This window comes from Anser brachyrhynchus (assembly GCF_964034855.1).
Source record: "Anser brachyrhynchus genome assembly, chromosome: 3".
Lineage (NCBI taxonomy): Eukaryota > Metazoa > Chordata > Aves > Anseriformes > Anatidae > Anser > Anser brachyrhynchus.
The window spans coordinates 90,361,723-90,378,613 of NC_137696.1; the positions used below are offsets into that span (position 1 = coordinate 90,361,723).

Sequence of the window (16,891 nt, forward strand, 5' to 3'; positions counted from 1 at the left end):
CCTTTAGTACCACTCAGGAAAGCAAGCAAAAGATAACCGCGCCAGAGCAGCAGCTGCCAAGCAACTACTTAGCATGCAAGAATCATATAAGAAGTAACCACTGTGTGTGTGCAATCACTTTCTGCTTATTGAAAATGAGCTCTGGATTTGTTGGACCTACTGCATATGCGACAATCAAGTTCCAAGTTTATGCACAGAGCCTACAAACACCCTCAGCACAAACTTACTGAACATATTTGACCTGCAGAAGTCTGACACGTCCAAAACATGCTGGATTTTCTGTTTATGGGATAAGCATCTGTATAGAGGTATGCTCAACAGTTGTGTAAACCAGCACAGTACACACCTTCCATGTGATGTACATGCTCATACTTCTGCCCAACAATTCCTGAATAGAGGCAGGAGCACTAAGTAGCACTCCCCCATGCTGCATCATTTGGCCACAGACATGGTTTGGTCAGATCCTAAATTTGGATTAGGGCTGCACATCTGTCCTATTACTATTCACATCAAAAGAACTGCCTGTCTAAACACTTGGCTTATATTTTGCAAGCTCCAAAGCACATCGTATTTTGAAAGTACGTCATTCTGAGCCTTCTCCATTCTACTGGGTAAACTCAGGACATTAATATCTATAGATAGCTTTCAAGCCATTACTTAAGTGACCTTCAAAGCGTAACATCTTTATGGTTATTTATCATTACAGTTTTGGGGACTATGACAAACACTAAGATTTCATCCAAATGGAGCATGAAGTATCTAGGAAAAACGAGCATATACTTTCAAAAGAGAGCAAGGAAAAAAGTAGAAACTGGTTTCTGCTAGAGAAATAAATACAAGTAAAGATATTGAAGGAGTCTATAATTTAATACCAGTGCAAAGTATCAAAGATTAGTAGAAATAACCACAGATATAAAGGAGTTTCCCTGTCCTCTGACTACTTGATCCATCACAGAAAATCAATGAAGACTACAAATTTCAAAGAAAGAGCAAAAAACAAAAAGACAACCCCACAGATTAACGCTATTGTGATATATAGTGTTATAACACTCCCTCCTCTAACAGTTTCCCAGACATAAATAAGCCAGGAAAATAGCCATTTTCTAAATTACAGGTTAAAGACAATAAAAAGATTTTTCTGGTAATTCCAATGTTGACTAAAATTTGTTTTCTACAGTCCTTGAACAAGAATGTGTATTTTGTTGTTTTATTGTTTTCGTTGTTTGTTTTGATTTTTTGGCTTTCTCTCTTTTTTTAAACCTTTTTTTGTCAATATTTGCACATCTTAATTGGAGCGGGGGGAGGTGAATCATATTCTTGAACAGCTTTGAAAATGAACTGTCAGAAGCAAAACTACCCCTATTAGCATTAAAAATTTGAAATTACCTATATATTTTTTTTTAATTCTATGCATGAAGGCAACCCCAGACTGATTACACTACTTTTTAAATCTTGCAGTAAAAATCCATGTTTTTTTCCAGCATACTACTTTCAACTGTCCTTTTCTTTCCTCAGTCATATCCCACTGCCACATTCTTAAACATGTAACTTGCATAATTGTAGATAAATCATTAACCTGCAGTAGAGGTAACTCTTCCATATTTCCAGAGTCACCTTCAACCAAAAATGAGTAAAAACTCACTCATTAAAAAGCAGGTTTCATGTAAGTAGAAACAAAGGGAATCATTTATTCAAGCCTATAGCAATGGAAGATGCACATAGTTTATCGTCTGGCACCTGAGTCCGAATACAATGCTGTTTAAACAGCCCCTAACCCTTAACCTAAGCTTTGGTGGATGACAAACAGCTCGGAGGAACCTTACTGACCTGAGTGCCCCAAGCAACCATTGTCACATCACTGCCCTGCTGTAGTACCTCAGCTTGAGACAGTGGAATGTTGTAGGGCTCCACGGGAACTTGTTCCACTGAATAAATAAAAGCAAAGGGAAAAAAATAAGCATTAGATTCCTTTACTATTCAGTATTATGCCATAGAAACATACACTATTTTTTAAATAGTAATACCATTTAAAACAGTAGACCAAAATCACATTATTATCTCTTATTTCAAATGTTTAGCTGTAATTAAAAATATTTTTATTTATATTGTACACTTGAAAGCATTCAGTGTAAGGTTTCACTTATCTTGTGTAGTACACCAAAAAGATACACAGATACTCTACTGTAGTAATAAATCCAGCTGTTTCCCAAGTCAAAGATATTAGCATCAGATTTGCAGATGGACACTGCTATAATTGATTAAAATCCCAAGCACGGACTGCAATTGATGCAGTGAAACAAGCATCAGAGCCTTGAAATCATACCTTAATACTCAGACGAGAAAAAAAATTTGTCTGCTCTCCTGATATTACCAAGAATGAAGCTCCACAGTTTCATGTTAAAGTGGTAGAAAATACAATTTTCAGAACCTACACAAAGACTGCCACCGGGAACTTGTGATTATAGCAGCTTTAAGTGACTCAAATATTTTTGTTTTGAAGAAAATGTTATTAGTTGACCAAAAATATATCACAATTAGAGTAACTAGAAAACAACTAGGCATCATGCCTTTCCTGACCACTGCTGAAGGTGGTTCCACTCAACTTAAGATCCATTTAATAGTTGTCAGATGGAAATATCTTAGGTCAGTTTTTAGTATTTAGAATCAATGATGACCTAAGTTGCTTCTTGAAGTTATGATAAAGAATCCTACTGAGCGACTCCAGCAGGAAAAATTAAGCATCTTGTATTTTCCCTAGTTGGTATAGCAGATCCAATACAAGTAAAATGACTTTAGTTCTTTCCTGGCTTACATATTAGGACAAAAGTTTTTAATAAATCAAGTGGTGAATAGTTTTCTAAATTACAATTACAGCATTTATTATTTTTTCTCCAGAGATGGCAAACAAGCACTACAAATGTCACGGAATCACAGGATGGTTGAGGTAGGAAGCAAGTTCTGGGGTTCACTTAGTCCAAGCTCTCTGCTCACAGCAAGGTCACTGAGAACCAGTTGCTCATGGCCATGGTGAGTCAGGTTTTCAGTATTTCCATGGTTAGAAGACTCCACAACCTCTCTTGGCAACCTGTTCCTATGTTTTACCCTGAGTAAAATGTTTTTTTTCTTATGTTTACATTAGGGATATCTCACTTTACCTGAACAGGCACGGAGCAGGCATAGATATCAATTAGACCATTATTACTAATAACAGAATAGGAACCTTCTTTCATGTAATTCATAATGTTTCCATTCAGCCAAGAAAAAAAATCAGTTTTAAACAGTGGTTTTTAACATAGCACAAAAATCGCACGTATTTGCTGACAATTATTCTGAACGTATTAAATGATCTGTGCCTTCCTATAACAATTCCTTTGAATAACAAATGGGGACAATAATCTGTAGTGGGGAAAGACAGACAGGAAAGGCACAGCCAGCCCTTGCTCACTGCACATCACTGGTCGACAGCAAAGCAGACCAGGCTGCTCCAGATTTTGCACGGCATAAAACCCTCAGGCAAAAAACAGGCAAGATTTTGAAATATAATGAAACCAATTTGCATAACATAACTGTCTTTTTCATGGGATTGTCACGAAACCTGGAGAACAAGAACCCTACAAAGATACCACAGGACCTTCACATGGAAACCCAGGCAACTGACACGAATATGAAGGTCTGGAGGGGAGTTGGATTCACCAGTGGAAGACCTAGAATGTGCAAGTCATACAAAAAGAGCTCCTTCTCTGTGTAATGGTTTTATCCATTTAGGGAAATTAAATGTAACATACAATTACAAAAATTAACTAATTTCTTATTATAGCTAAACCATTCTGAAAAAAAAAAATCCTTTCAATGAGCTCAGCTCCTGCCTTTACAAAACTCCTCCCTCCACTAACAGTGATGAAAAATAGCACTGAAATTATTCTGTGCATTTTCTTCCCTACTAATTAACCAAAACACAATGATGTCTGTATACAAAGCAGCCTACTCAACTATTATTGAACATAAAAATATTTTAAATCAAATATTTAAAAAGCAGATTTCAAATAAAGCAAATAACAAAGTTGTAATCAGAGAAAGAGGGCCATCACTAGTTAATTTTAAGAGGCTGCACCATCTGTTGCTCCCTCTAAAAGAGCAGTCTGAACAGCAGAAGGAAAACATGTGTTCTCTCATCTTACCTGTCTTGTCTCTATAACAACCACCGATGCAAGTCATATTTATTTCTACACCACCAATGTCACATATAGTACAATTAAATGAAACTGAAAAGGTCAAAAAACATCAGAGTAGGTTCTCCACAAGATGTCTAAACCTGATAATGTCAAGGTGACTCATCTTCTCCTTTGGTTCGTAATGATTATGTGCTCTTGACACTGCACAGGTTGTTAACTACTTTTTATAAATCAAAGCCTCCTTTTCCTTTTTTTAATCCAGGTATTTTCTTCGCATCTCTGACATTTAGGGGGATGTCACCATGGCACTTCCAGTAACATTATAATCTCATAATTTAACCAGCAACAGAATTCTCTCAGTATGTGTACTTTTGTATTTAACTCTGGACTTTTTCTCAGAAAGGCTCGCATCTCCTTGCTGCTTTCTAAATTTATACAAGACACATGAATATACGCAAAAGCTTCTGATGACTGCTGTAAGGATACGTGGAAGGACACCCTGAAAGGGTGTCTGGATAAGGACCTTTGCATTGCAAAAGGACGTGGCTTCCCCTTTTTTCTTGTTCTATGCGCGAATACCCACAGACATAAATCTGGCCAACGAAGGATAAGGGAGGCAGCCACAGGAACCAAGGCTGCCCAGCCATTTACTGATAAGGCTATGGGGAATGGGGCAATGTTTATTTCTGTAAGTGTATCTGATGGAGGACCTTGTTCAATAGGATGATATAGAAATGGGGGAAGCCATAAGCAAAATGCACAGAGACTCAAACTTTAACAGATCAGAAACTAAGCTGGTCAGCCACACCAACTGATGGGCTACCAAGAAACTACAAACACACTGGGAGCTTGCAAGCCTGAAGGCCCAGGACATTGGAGCAGGGTGGGTGGAACTCTGCCAGCCGGGGAGGGAATGTGCACAGGAAGGGGACTGGGGAGGAACAAGATGGGACTAAACAGAAAGGAATATAACAGGGGCCAGATACGCGTAAAACAGGTGAGCGGGCAAGACACTGGGCCAGGGACAGAAGCCAGACAGGGGCTGCAGGTGCCCCTGCTCCACAGGGTCTGCTGCTGGAGAGAGTGGGGGTCTTGGCCCCAGCCACTGGGGTGGGAATGGTGTGTCCCCCCAAAATCAGCTACTGGCAGCGGGACAGCAGCGAGGGAGCAAGCAAGGTGCTCAGCGCCAGGACTGGCACTAACAGGTCTTTTACAGGGCCCAGGGTGAATAAAACAAACCTGCAAGTATACAGAAGCTCCTAAGTAGGCATTTACAAAATGGCTTCTGAGATTTTCTTAGAGGGATTTTCAATTTCAGACCTAAGCTTGCTTAAACTTAGGACCAACATTTAGCCTTCAGCTCGTGGTACTGCTGCTTCTCAGATGCTGGGAACATCAAGATGTTCCAGGGCTGATTAAGTTGAAGACTTCAGGCCTATTCTTGTATCTTCTGTGGGCAAAGCCATGTTTGGATAGCAAATACTCATATAGAAATGAATGATTATTTTGTAAACATGATTAGTTTTACCTCATGTCTGAATAAGCACACAAAATATAAGAACAAACAAATCTGTGTTCATTGAGGAAGACATCCAGCTAAGTCCATTATTCCAAAAAATATTTTGAAGTGTCTTTGATAATATTCATTCACAACGTCAATGTGATAGTCACAGTGAAATATTTTGTGCTACAACTCTGCTTTACCTTGGAGATGAGACATATGTTTCATAACACTTAAAGAGTATTTATTTTTGTAGAATGTCTTTACTGTTATAAAAATATACACTTGAATCTTGGGGAAAAAAAAAAAAAAAAGCTTTGTTATCAGCAACCCCCAAACTGCACATTGTAAGTGGACCTGAAAACAGAGTTTGACAGCAATTGGTGGGCTGTTATAGCTCACTGGATAAAGTATGCATCAAATGCAAACTCACAAGCTTGGTTCTGCACAAGAACTTCTGTAAGAAGCCAAATGACCTGGCACACTGCTCAGAAAGCAACTTCATTTTACACATCCTAAGCTAGATATGTATTCTTATATTCCAGCACTAGCATCCAACAGCAAATTTCAACAACAGCAACAATACTTGGGGGCAGAAGCAAATAGTATAATTTTGCTTTGTTGATTTATTTTTAAACAAACCATTAGTAACTTCCACAGATGTGAACAAGAATAGGTACCTTGTGTTTTAAAGACTACCCAACCTTACAGCCTATTTTCAGCTGAAATGTCAAAGATATTAAGCAAAATATCATCTATAGCTATTTAGAGGCCTCATAGGGAGAGAAAAAATCCATTAGACTAGAATGGTAAAGCTTAAATATCTACATTAATTGTACAGGTAGCAAATACTACTTCATGTTATCCCCTGACACCTTATTTTTTTCTAGCGAAACCCCTACAAACCCAATGTAACATTGGTCATGAAGTCCTCTGCAGCAAGTATGTCTACTCACAGGACGCTAGAAAAAATTATTCATTATTCAATATCTTAACCATCATTATGGAAATAAAATGATTTTTCTCTGTATATGATAATCTCTAGTCACTGAAACAATGAAGTCCCAGTCTTGAGTGGGGCATATTATAATATTTATACCCTTTCTGCTGAAAGCATATCAATAAAGTGGAAGTTTCCTGTAAAAGTCAATAACTTAAAAAAAAAAAAAAAAAAAGATTAATAAAGCAACAGAGCACATCTAATATATTTTTGTCTTCCTTGTTTTGGAATGTTTGTATGTTCCCAGCTTTGGGAAGACCCTGTAGTATTTCGAGACAATAATAGAAAGAGACAAGAAATACACAGGTAGATAAAGCTAACTCTGTGAACACGATTCTGAATTCGTTTTCTCTAACTAGAAAGAACACAGTGACATGGAATATCAATAAAAAAATCTACTCAAAACAGAAGACAGTTGCATTTTTAAAATCCTTCCTTCCACCATTATCCTGTTCTTGTTTATCAGGCTTGTGTTTTACTGCTGCTGCGTCTGGACCAAATCAAGAAAACCCTGGTCCATTTCGAATTAATCAAGCCAATTCATTTCTGTAGTGGAATTAAAAGAAACCCTGACCATGGCCAGCAGAACAGGAAGGAATACTATAAGAAGTTAATTTTCTAGGACAAACTCCCAGACACTACTGTTTTCCTCTGGTTCATGCTGATCCAACCTACAACAACAGCTCAACCACCAGGACAATGAGTTGATGATGCCAGAAGGAAAGGTTTGGGGGCAGGGGTAGAAGGGGCAGGAGGGAAGGAACACAATATCAAAACCCTTCCACATAATAAAATAGTCCTGCTTTATGTCGTACAAATACAAAAACTATCACAAATTGTCTTAAAGTGAAAGAATAGAAGCTAGTCACAATTGTAACTGTCACATGGTAGTACAAAAGTACTATAAATTTCAGCCTAGATCATTAAACTGAAGTTCTTAGAAATCTTAAGACAAAAATATAGGTAATGTCTCTGAAAAACAGGCCATGAGAATATAGAGGAAAATCAACACCTTCCAGATATTACTAAGATCATCTTGCAGCAATGCTATAGTTGGTTATTGACCAGCATATAAACCACACTAACTGCTAGTCTAGCACATCTTCACTCAAGATTTCAATCACTTGAGTCATTTATGTTCACTAGAAGACCCAGCAACTGTTTTATAGGTCAACCCTTCATACATAAAAACCTCAATATATTCTCAATAGCTGTGTGATATTTTTGATGCAATTCATTCATTTCACTATGAAAGCAAATATTTTATTAACTCTGCAGTCTGTGATTGTGACTTCTAAATACCAAAACCAAAGAACAGCAGGGATGTTTGAAGATGAATTCTTTTTTGTTTGTTTGTTTGTTTAACTGGACTCTAATACTTGAGTTCATTGTACAAACAACTTCATCTAAACAAAGAGTCAGAGACATTTATTGCTGAATTACTCTAAGCTTTCAAAACACACTGATCTTAATGTGACACCCTTCGGGCTCATCACGTCACTCTAAAAATAGTCACACTTTTAAAAATACATTGCTAACTGGAATCCAAGTTCTGTTTCGAAAGCATAAAAGCAAAGCAGCAGTCTCCCCAGCAAATATTGTATTTGCTCCCAAGTTACTCTGCTCTTTTTCTGTGGCTTTAATGCCTGTTTTTTTACTCCTTCCCTTCTTTTTCTTTGGTTTTCTTCTTTAGAAAGAGGATAAACTTCCTAACAAATTGAATGCACTAATGGAAAAGTCTTGTTAGAAGGTCCAAAGAAAAGTATGAACATTTGGTCTTTCACCCAACTTCAGTCCACTCAGAGACTTAATTTATAAATTGTACTGAAAGATTTAAGAACAGTTGATATACAAAACTATATGACATTAGGAAGGATGAAAGTAAATGAAGGCTTGGGTTCTATTTCATTAGTTGCTCACGCAGACACTGCCTATCTCCACTTGCAAATTTATTTTTTTTTTTAACTCTACACTCTGTTGTCAGTACAGCTTCTCCAGTCCCAAGGAAATAACAAGTGTACCGTTACAATAAACGTATGCACTATTATCTTCAAATTGTTCTTATATGTTATGCATAATGATACGTATAATGAATAAAACCTCATTCAACCAAAAAGATCGCATGACTGAAACAAAGGAAAAAAGTAACAGCAATCACACTTCCTTCCAAATAACATAAGAAGTTAAGGGGCAGATTTTCTAGACGTTTAGAAATGAAGCACTTCAAAGAAGTTCTAACTTTGTAATAATGGTGATGATGTTTAGCTATTTTGGAAAAATAAACACAAATCTGGCCATTTATTTTAATATCTAGAGTCACGAAAACAAAAGCAGCTTAACTTTTGTGAAACGTATATTGTCCTGTTCCATTAAAAAAAGCCTTCAAGCAAATCCATAAATCAACATGCTAACAACATTAAGTTTGCCCTTGGAAGAATTATGGTTTAGTTTCTTTAACTATTAAATGCTCACTGTTCAATGCCTACATATCTCCCATACTTAAATGGACTTGGTCTTGTTTATATTTCCACAACTCAATTTGATATGGGATAATGCCTTTTAGTTCTATTTCTCCCTTTTTTTAAACACAAGACTGTACAAAGCATTCTACTTCCAAAGTTCACTAAATATAAATCAGACTAAATATTCATCCTTGTATTCAAACTTAGAAATTCTTACCCGATTTTCATACTTCCTCTCAAAACACAACCCCCCAAACACAGCTAAAGGCAAAACAAGTGCAAATAAAGATTTTTGCTACATTATCAATTTAGCTGTGACTATGGAAATACATGTGCAAAATATAAGTGTTGCTTTAGTGGAAATCACAGCAATATAAATCTTTACCTGCAGCTCTGTAAAGTATTTTAGGTTCAAAGAATATGCATGGATTTTTGTCCTCTATGCATGAAAGCAGTAGTCCTTTGGCCTGAAGAGGACTCCTTGGAATAACAACCTGCAAAAATATTTTTAAAAGAGTTTATTTAAAGTACAAGTCTCCTACAAGCTTCCTCAGTATTACACTGAATGTCAAAAAAAAAAAAAGTAATTACTTGCTTTAAATAAAATTATGCAACTATTGCACAGTTGTTACAAAGTACATTAACATCAGTACTACCTTACTAACACAACACTGCAAGTTTTCAATTTTATTTCATTTATTAATGAGGCTTGAATAGTTCCCCTCTACACAATGATTTAAATACTAATTTATTCCCCTCAGATAAGGTAGAACTAACATATCAACAATAGCATTTTGAGGTTGGAGGAACAGAAGAAAGATTCAAAAAAACTATTATTTTTACAGAACTAGTATTTTAATGTGGGTGGATGACAAAAAAAAAAATCAGCTGAGTGATCTGAAGTTGTTTAGGTAAAGGTTCCTTGGAACGGTCTGGGAAGGTCTTCAGACTTGGTCCAGTAAATTTTGAAGACTTGAAAAGGAGTTAGCATTTTAAAGTTGATTTCCTTTACTTATGGTGGAAGCCTGAAATTTGATCTTTCTGGAGGCCCCTCCAAAAATAAATAAATAAATAAACACTGAAACTACTGTCAAACAAACAAAACTGTAAGCAAGTCCTCTAGATGTAATCTGAATACTTGAAAGGAAAAAACGTAATTGTTTTTCCAGCAGAAGAGTTAATTATGAATGATCTAAGAAAATGTTGATTATAATAACGATCAGAAAATCACCAAAATGTCAGTTTAAATGAAAATAAAAGCCAAGAGAGCTCAACTCCCTCGAATCAGAAGGGCCAGCTAAACTACATCTCAGATCTCTAAAAGCTGGTGCAGGCAGGGTCAAGACTACTAGTGAACGTTTTATAGCTGTGAAGTAAGAAGTGGCAACCTCTGACTGAAAGCATTAGAAAAAAAACAACACGCGCACACAACACGTAACTACAGTTATGTTAACTTAGCACCTAACAAAGAGTTTGCAAGGCTTTAAAAAACTTTGAGAGTAAGAACATTTAATGATAAAAATATAACACAGAAGAGTCAAAACACAACCCAAATTAGCTATCGCCTCAAATTAAGTTGATAAGTGATTTTTCTAAGCAAGGGAGAAGCAATCTTTTTATACTCCAAAAAAAACATTTGATGTGGAAAATTGTCAGACTTACGGATGTCACCAGCACAGCTCCTTCAGGATCATTTTTAGGAGGGACTTTATTTACTGTATTCATTTGTGAAATTAAGTCAGAGCGTGGAAATGAAATCTATTTGAAAGCTCAGTCACCACCAATACAGAGAATGATGTCAAAAGCACCAGTTCACATAGTAATAAGACACACATCTATGGACTAAATTTTTATTATAAATTTAGAACTCGGCAGTAGAAATTCAGAGAAGGATCTGAAAGTATTATTTGCTCAAAGGATAACTAGGACACTGTGCAGTACAGCTGTAAAAGACAATCTTGTAGTCAAGGAAGTGTTAGTACTATTGCAAAAATTGCTGCTAGAAAGTCAGTTGGAATACTTCATGACTACATCAACAGTTTTGAAAGAAAACGAATCAAAACAGATGCCAAAAAAGCTTCGGAAATTGTTTAACATCTCTTTGATAGTTTGATTTGTTTAGACTAAAAAGAAACAATGACTAAAGAGAAAACAATTGCTCTTAGCACATGAAAGAGAAGATGAAAGACAGATAAGTTAAAGATACAAGTTAAGAAGAAATTTAGGCTGGAACCAAAAAGAAAGCTTCTAGCTGTGATGGTAAAAATCCTGGTGCAGTCTTCCAATGGAATAAAGAGTCATTACAATAATTTAAGACAGTTGTATCCATTAAGACATACCTCCTTACAACAGTAGACAAGACACAATGATCTAACAATTACCTCCTCACTTCAACAAGCCCTGTCTTAAGCACTAATGATTACAGTCCTTCCCTTGAACAGCCCAAGTCATACAAACCCTCTTTTGCTTAGGAAAACTAAACCTCAGTTCCACTTAAGAAAAACAGAGTATAAAAATCTTCAGTCAGTAATCAACCACTGAGCTTAGTAAGTGGGTAGTTTTGGAAACCATCCTCCCCATGGGTATCTCCTACCCTCCCAGGTTTGTAATACATGGCCTTTCTTCCCGTGATTTTGACAAAATATGCACAGACACAGGACTCTGCAAGTACATCTGGACCAAAGTTTCATTTGCATTGCTGGATTTATACATTAAGGGATGGATTTTTGTTCTTTTAAAAAAGTTTCCTGCAACTTTGATGCCAAAAGTTTTCACTGAGTAATATTTATGTTCTACTACTAGCACATTTATATGAAATAGAGATACGTTTCAATTTCAGCAAAGAAGCTACAACTGTTTCAAACATTAACTGCATTAATGAAAAGCTTTGCAAAAAATATTAAAGGAGCTTTGTTTTCACAAAGATACAAAATTCAAGAGTCTAATATACTTCTGTGTGCATTCAAAATTAGTATATTGTTCCACCAATTCCACATAATTTAGTATGCCCTTTAACTGAGATGGCCGCAATGTATTTTAGCACATTACCCAAGGAACTTCTGCCCTGGGTTCCTTCAAGCTCTTCAGCAACTCTGAATTCCTCTCATTCCCTGTAGCTACTTCCCAACCTCACTTCCCATCACTTCTCCTCAGTAGTATTTGCAAGCCACACACCAGCATATTTATATTAATTCACCTCATCCTTGGTATAGCTATGATATACAGTTTATGATGTTGATCTGGAAGGGTATTTTCCTTACATACATTTACACTGAAAGAAGAAAATGAAGAAAAGAAAAAGAAGAATTAAAGATGAGAGAAAAGAATGAAATTATCAGGAGTGATAAAATGAAATTCTGACTTACTAACTTATTCAGAAGACTGAACACAGTAGTATTAGGTTGCACTGAACTTGAAAGGGGTTTTAATCAGCAGAGTGGACTACAAAACCTCAGCACTTTGTTCAATATGAAGATTTGAGATTGACCAACAAAGACCAGCATATATTAGACACTTTCTAAGATTAAGATACTGATGCCAGGTCTACCTTGTTCTTCTATGCCATAATAAACAACTCTAGTTTTTGAACAAGCTCGAAAAACCCTTTGATTCAATTACCTGGCAAGAGACTTTGTAGTTTACTTTTGTCTGTATAGGGAAATATTTTCAAGTTTAGTATACAAACACCTCAAAGAAAAAAGATGTATTCCCTTTCCCAAATATCACAAGATAAAACGTGAATAACATGCAATAAAATGTGAATAATCCAAGCTCTTATTTAATTAAAGAGAAGCAAGTAGAAATGGCCTACCTATAAAAAAAAAAAAAAAGTCATATCTGACATTTTAGAACACTGAAATAATATTAAGGCAAAAGTTTAAACAAAATATAAACAATGAACATGTGTCTCCAGCATACAAATACTGCTTTTGCTTAAGACCTTCACATTAATCACGCTATGAGTCATTTCTTAATGGACTGGATGGCAGTTAATCCAAAAGTACAAGTCCATAGACACCAAATTTACTCAGAAAAAAACTGAGAACTGGCAAACAGTGCTTGATTTATCAGAGATTAACAGATCTGTCCCCTCTATCTTCACCAGGAAACTTATCTATCAAAACGCTAGGAAACTCAACTTTCAAGATATGCCACTTTCTCATGTTGAAAGCTTGCCCCAGTTTATCATCCACAGAGTCAGAGAATGGCTGAGGTGGGCAGGGCCCTCTGGAGGCCATCTGCTCCCACCCCTGCTTCAGCAGGGCCACCCAGAGCAGGCTGCCCAGGACCACGTCCAACTGGCTTTTGAATGTCCCTAGGCAGGGAGACTCTACCACCTCTCTGGGCAACCTGTGCCAGCGCTCAGTCACCCACCCGCACAGTGAAGTGTTTCCTGGCACTCAGAGGGAACCTCCTGTGTTTCAGCTTGCACCCAGTATCTCTTGTCCTGTCACTGTCATTCATTTGAATCAATTTTATAATGCACTTAATATGACAGATACAGAGAGGAGAAAAAAAAAAAAAAAAAGGAAAGCACTATTCGTTAGTTTTTAATTTCTATACAATGCTAGACACCAAACAAATGTAGAATGTACGCTTTCAGTGCAAAAAGCACACAAACACAAAATGCTACATCTGCTGAAGTTTGTTTCAATAATGGCTACAAATTCTCAAACTCTTAATACAGTTTAAGTTTTATAAATATTAAACTTCTAACAGTACTTAATTAGCATATTCACATTTTTTGCTGTGTACTCTGACTACCATCCTCCTTTCCCTGCCTGCACTCAGACTCATCAGTCTGGTTACTCTGATTCACTCAAAATCAATCTTCGTCAAATGTGAATTACTGTACCTTTATTCCTGGACAATGAGCGAAAAAAGCTTCTGGACTCTGAGAGTGATACAGTGCACCATGACCCACACAACCCCAGGGGGCTCTGATGGTGAGGCTTCCACAATTAAACAGATCTCCCGAGCGGTAACGGTATTTTGCTGCTTCGTTAACAATCTGGAAAGGAAAACAAAACAAAATCCTTTCCATATACAAAAGTAGCATCCAATACCCTTAGTTACATATCATTAAACATCTACAATGCATGAGATGTAAATACATCATCTACTCCATGCTTGGAATTCACAGAACCAAATTAGAAGCAAAAGATTCCTGTAAGTCAGTAGAAAAGCAAACATTTTCCAAGGCAAGTGATTCAGTAATTTAGCGTGTTCAAGTTAAATGCCCAGGCCTCAAGGGTAGCCATATAGCCCAGTTGTTTTCCGATTCCCAGACAATCTATCAGCCCCATTTAAACTTGTGGTTTGTCATGTGGCCACGTGGTTGGCTGCAATCGCACAAAGAAGTGAGAGATGGTGTGGGGAAGACACAGCTGGGGAATTTAAAGCTGCTTAAGCCAACGTGGCCACGAAACCCATAATAAAATCAAAGACAGACATTTGCTTCAAACCACATCTTTAATTTACATTAGGTAATCAGGACTTCAACCTGGCCCTAGTATCTTCCTGTTTATTTAAAGTATGCATAAATATTAGTAATACATTTGTGGATATTTTTGCAAAATATATATATATTTAAACCAATATTAATATGAACAGAAGAATAATTTAAACATAAAGCCATAACATTTCATTTTACTTCATTCAAATTTCTAAGTACTAACCTGATCAAATGCTGGAAAAATATAATCTGCAAACTGAATTTCTGCGATAGCTGTAGCACCTGCAACGGCAACTCCAATACCAAATCCAACAATTCCTTGCTCACACAAGGGTGTATTGAAAACTCTATCTTTACCTATAAAAGAAGAACAATTTCTTTAATACACTGGTTCTAAGTGGAAAACCTAGCCCCAGAAATACTCAAGTTATAAACAAATCCTCTTCAATTAAGCACATGGCTCTTTAGATGGGCTTTCTAGGTATAGCAATCATACACATCCATTACAGATAAGGATATTTTCACTTTAATTTGTAACCACTCAGAGGAAGACAAGGAGAAATGAAATGCAAGATAAAAACAGTTTCAGTAATTTACAATACTCTTATTAGCACTTCAAGGAAAATAATTTGTTCTGATGTAGATATAGATAAACATGCATCACCATGTTTATACAGGAGGTATAAAAAATACTTACAAGCATTAAGAAAGCTTACAACACAGAACAGTAGTGTTCCTTCAACTGTTTGGTTTTTAATCCAGACAGTCAAAATGATCTGTCCATACTCAAATGTACATGGCTCTACAAAGGCATTTATCAAGAGTATACTCCCGACAATCCCCATAAGTAGAGCCCAGTCTAACCAGCCTTTTGTAAGTTAAGACTTCATTTCCTAAATAATTTGGTTCATCTCCAAGGCAAGAGGGGAAGGAGAAAAAAAAAAAAAAAACTGTTTCTGCTGTTGGAGGCACAAGACGAAATCAAATATTCTGTTTTGTATCTGCCCTGTGAGAGTGTAAAAGGTCATTTTAACTCTGACATATTTCTGTGCTACACCAGCTTCAGATTACAAATATGCATCAATCTAATAGGTAAATATAAAATTGGTCAGTGCGTGAAATTAAAGACAAGGAGGGGGAGGGAGGCAAAACACCATTAAAATTTCTTCTATAAGATATATGTAAAGTATTTGCTACAAGTACCATACTCCCTCAGCAGACCAACAAGAGAACCTAGTGATGCTATTAAATTTTCCTTTTAGAGCACTGGGAGATGGACAGCAGGTTTTCACAAGAGTGCATCGTGCATGAATATGCCAAGACTTCAAACTGGGTGGGGAAAAAAAATTGAGCATGGAGCACATCAGTGGCTATAGAGTAAATTAATAGCTTGCTAACCACTAAATAAATAACTAATAAAAGAAAGATTAATGAATTAATAGTTAGGAAAAATTATTACTCTGAAAACTCCTAGTCTCAATAGCTGCAAGTTAATAAACTGGAGAAAGGGAAGCTAACAGGAGGTTTCAGAAACGGATGATAAACGCAGAACCACTACCCACAGCTGTATTTATGATACAGGAAGGCATGTTTAGCAAATCTTTCACGTACATGTCTTTCGTCTTCCCACATCACCCAGCATAGCACTGTCACTGCTCGTGCATTGTCCGTGTGCCCTCCACGGTGTTTTGAGTTTCATACTTCAAGGGTTAATTTGTTTTGGTGTTTGACAGATCAGGAATTAGTTTTTGGCCCTCCTTCTGCATTTCTCCCTCTCTCACCCCAACAGGAACATTACAAGGTAATTAAGGTAAGTTAAAAAAAAAAAAAAAAAAAGCCATCCAATGATATTAGAACATTGGTAGCGTCAGTGAGGCTATGCAAGTCATCACATGTCCAAAGGGCTACCACAATTTCAGGACACTCCACAATTTTGTAAACAAGACAGAAGAAACTTTGAAGCACCTTAAAAATTGTCTATTTTGAGGGAAAGCACTTTTTCTGAAATTAGTGATTTTGAACTTCCATGACTTTGACTCATTTCTCATAAATCTGTGTTTGAAATACAGATCCCTATGATCTACAGTACTTTTAAGACATGTGCACACTGGGCTGCTTCTTGTTTATAAATTAATATCCAAGATACTTCTAGCTTTCATTTCTTAGGACTTGGATGGACTTTCTTTGTATGGCCATTCCTACAGAAGACAGAAAGAATGTTACCACAACTAGCTCAGCAATTAAAATTTAATTCCAAATATTTCAAAAGCTATGCTATAATTTTGTTAAAGTTATTTTTGC

General features: G+C 36.5%; 1 protein-coding gene across 3 annotated transcripts in view; it reads right to left on the reverse strand.

Annotated features, from left to right (window-relative positions):
* Positions 1 to 16,891, reverse strand: part of BCKDHB (branched chain keto acid dehydrogenase E1 subunit beta) — a 125,628-nt gene that overhangs the window by 89,008 nt on the left and 19,729 nt on the right. For all 3 annotated transcript variants that reach the window (XM_080584826.1, XM_080584825.1, XM_080584824.1), the window contains exons 4-7: positions 14,814 to 14,947; positions 13,991 to 14,146; positions 9,521 to 9,629; positions 1,828 to 1,925 (exon numbers count right to left, since the gene is read on the reverse strand). In XM_080584826.1, the coding sequence (XP_080440952.1) occupies positions 1,828 to 1,925; positions 9,521 to 9,629; positions 13,991 to 14,146; positions 14,814 to 14,947 (497 nt within the window). The remainder of the gene's footprint in view (positions 1 to 1,827; positions 1,926 to 9,520; positions 9,630 to 13,990; positions 14,147 to 14,813; positions 14,948 to 16,891) is intronic.